The 3,209-nt window shown below is 40.3% G+C and overlaps 1 protein-coding gene across 1 annotated transcript; it reads right to left on the reverse strand.

Moving 5' to 3' along the window:
- Positions 1-336: 336 nt before the first annotated feature.
- Positions 337-3,009, reverse strand: LOC102761525 (60S acidic ribosomal protein P2). The gene is made up of 2 exons (XM_006753202.1): positions 2,726-3,009; positions 337-345 (listed from the first exon to the last, which is right to left on the reverse strand). Exons 1-2 carry the CDS (start codon positions 2,954-2,956, stop codon positions 337-339), a joined length of 240 nt encoding a protein of 79 aa, XP_006753265.1. The 5' UTR covers positions 2,957-3,009.
- Between the last annotated feature and the right edge of the window lie 200 nt (positions 3,010-3,209).

Below are 3,209 nucleotides of genomic sequence, written 5' to 3' on the forward strand. Positions count from 1 at the left end.
TATTTTTGACAATGGATTAAGTAAAATATATTACCAAAAAATTATTTTACCTGTTTCTTCTTATTTTTTAATGTGGCTATTAGAAAATTTAAAATTAGATATGGAGCTCTCATTATATTTCTATTAAACAGGGATGTTCTAAGAAATAACTGTACCATGTATTCATGATTATCCATGTCTTCATTAAGTAATGATGGATTGAAATTTTTCATTGTTGAAACTGGTGGAAGAGAAAGAAAAATGTGCCTCAAGCTGAAAAGTCAGGACAATAATAAATGAAGTCATTTGCTAATTGAATGCAAAGTGAGGAATTGAAATCCCTGTAATCCTCAAACTTCACCTCTCCTGGAACACAGAGAAAGGCACAAGTAGAAAGGAATTAAGATTGTCTTAGCTTTGGGAGGAAGGAAAGGGACTTTTAAATATTCTGGCAATGGTGGGTATAACAAAAGGGAGTTTAGTGATGTTAAGGTAAAACTAAATAAGTCTTGTCTTTAAAATAGGTTTGAAACAGAAGTCATCTGTTGAGATTTGAGGAGGATCTCTATAAAAGATTCTCTATGCACCACTGTGTCCCAGCCATCAAATTTATACCTGAAACCTGAAAATTCCTTTGTTAACACATATGCTAGTTGGTGTTTCCAGGGGGCTGACTCCTTGAGAAATGTACATACTCATCTCAGTATAAGGCACTAAATCCTAGCATTTATTAGTTTCTCACATATAGCTTAATCTGAGCTATTTTTATAAAATTCTTTCCTCAGACAATTCACTAGCACTATGGCATTATTTAAAAAAATAGAAATTTTCTTCAGAAGGGAATAATGAAGGACAAAGGTTCACTTACTAAGCGATCATCCTGATAAATCTCACACCCATCTACCCATAAAACACCTACCCTTGGGTACCAGTCCTCCATGTATCCAGACTCCAGAAAGAAAAGAAATATTCTCTGGAATGTTTTTCATTATTAATGCTGAGGAAACTTGAAAGCATTTTTCACTGTGTAGAGGTCGGGAGCATGTAGAGAACACGACATGAAAACTGAAGCCAGCTTTGTGAAAGATAAACAGGAAATACCACCTATAGTCATGCTTAGACTTCAATCACTAGTTCAATGTCATTGAGACAGGGCCAAACCCAAATGAGTTCTTCCTTTAGCAGATTTTAAACAATTTTGATTTGTGTATCCTAGTCAACATTATTCAATTACAGATCATCTAACTTTGCAATTCCCCAAGCCTGATTTCTCTTTTGTCATCTCGCTGAACACTTCCAACCGTTTCACTACTTACTAATCTCTGGGTGGGCAGAAGAAGGAGGAGGTAGTTAAATTCATATCAGTCAACTGCACTTCTTAGCAACACTGTAAAATATTCATAAGGGGGAAAGTGAGGTTTTTATATTATCTGAGAGTTTTATTTAACTACATTGCAATACCAAAATGGGGGGAAATGTGTTCATGTTTTTTTCATGCCAGCTTAAAATTCCATTATCCTTTTTTTTTTAAAAAAGTAAAATCAAGAAATCCTTCCTCAGTCATAAAGCTGCACCTCTGGTCCACGGAGAACTTCCCACCTCTCCCACCCCTCTTCAGCCTACCCACCACCACCATTATGAATTCTCATATTTCTTTCATATTGTGATTCTAGTGGAAAATGGACTTTTGCCTGTTTGCTGAGGCATTTCAATGAAGCTCTTGGCTTCTACTTCATCACTCGGCAAGGAATAACTCCTCCTCCTTCCCCATCTCTTCCTATGATGCTGCAGGTCAATCAAGAATTTTAGACCCACCATGGGTACAGAGAATCTGTATTCATCCTACAACACAAGTACAATACACAGGTAACTGCAGGTTCACATACCAAACCAGCAGTCGCCAACATTTCGGACCTCACGGACCACCAGGTAGCAACCACTGCTCCAAAGGTTTCCTTAAACCTGAGGTCGCCAACCTCTCAGACCTCATGGACCAGCAGTGGTCCGCGGTCGCCAAAGCATCAATCCTGTCCCAGATGTGAAAGCTTAATGTGGCCTCAAGGAAAGCCTGAACTCTTGAAGGAGCTAACCTCTATTGACCATACACTAACTTCAACCTACATTTTGTCTCCTCTGCAACTTGTGAGATAGGCATTGCCTCTAATTAAGAGATAAAGGAACTGAAGGTCAGAGAGTTTAGATACAGTTGTCCAAAGTCACAGTCACTAGGTTAAGTGATAGAACCAACGTTCAAATTCAGGTCTCGATAGTTAAAATCCAGTAAAATAGATGGCAATTTTTTTCTAGCAGTCCTCCTCTTCAGAGCCTAGTTTGATGAAAATAGGGAGGAAATGAAAGAGTTTGAAAAAAAAAATGAGTAATGGAGGTGGCAAGTGGTGCTCAATGAGCAAGGTTTCTGGACGACCTGAACTAAAGAATCTGCATTTTTATCTTTTGTTAAAATATATTTTTATTGATTTCAGAGAGGAAGAGAGAGAGAGAGAGAAACATCAATGAGGAGAATCATTGATCGGCTGCCTTCTGCACGCCCCCTATTGGGGATCGAGCCCACAACCCAAGCATGTGCCCTTGACCGGAATTAAACCTGGAACCCTTCAGTCCACAGGCCAATGCTGTATTCATTGAACCAAACCAGCCAGGGCTACATTCATGTTTTTTAATAAAAATTATATTCCTAAGTTTTTGGAAAGGTATAAAAGGAGCAATCAAAATGATTTATTGTTACTCTTGAGTTTGCAACGGCCACAGCCCCTCCAGCGGGAACGCTGGCCAGCTTGCCAATACCCTGGGCGATGACATCTTCGATGTTCTTCCCGTTCAGCTCGCTGATCACCTTGTTGAGCCGGTCATCGTCCGCCTCGATGCCCACACTGTCCAGGATCTTCTTGATGTCCTTGGCGCTGGGGGAGGCATTGCCCCCGAGGGCGGCCAGCAGGTAGGAGGCAACGTAGCGCATCTCGGTGGCCGCGGAGGGGCCTCGCGCGTGTGACTTCGGCTGCGTCAGGCAGGGAAAGGCCACTTTTATTTTTTTTAATGCGTTGAGCTTCCATACGATTTAATAGGGGATGGAATGCATCTTTGTTAGAAAAGGGTAACATATATACAGTTAAATGTCCTAGGTCAGCGGGGCTCAAACTTAGATCCGCATTAGAATTACCTGAAGAATGAGCCTTTAAATCTTGTTAGAATCAGTCCTTAACAAAGCCTTT

Source organism: Myotis davidii, unplaced genomic scaffold (assembly GCF_000327345.1).
Source record: "Myotis davidii unplaced genomic scaffold, ASM32734v1 scaffold390, whole genome shotgun sequence".
NCBI lineage: Eukaryota > Metazoa > Chordata > Mammalia > Chiroptera > Vespertilionidae > Myotis > Myotis davidii.

Bases quoted from the DNA above. Each gene is read 5' to 3' on its own strand.
- LOC102761525 (XM_006753202.1), bottom strand. From the start codon at position 2,956: ATGCGCTACGTTGCCTCCTACCTGCTGGCCGCCCTCGGGGGCAATGCC.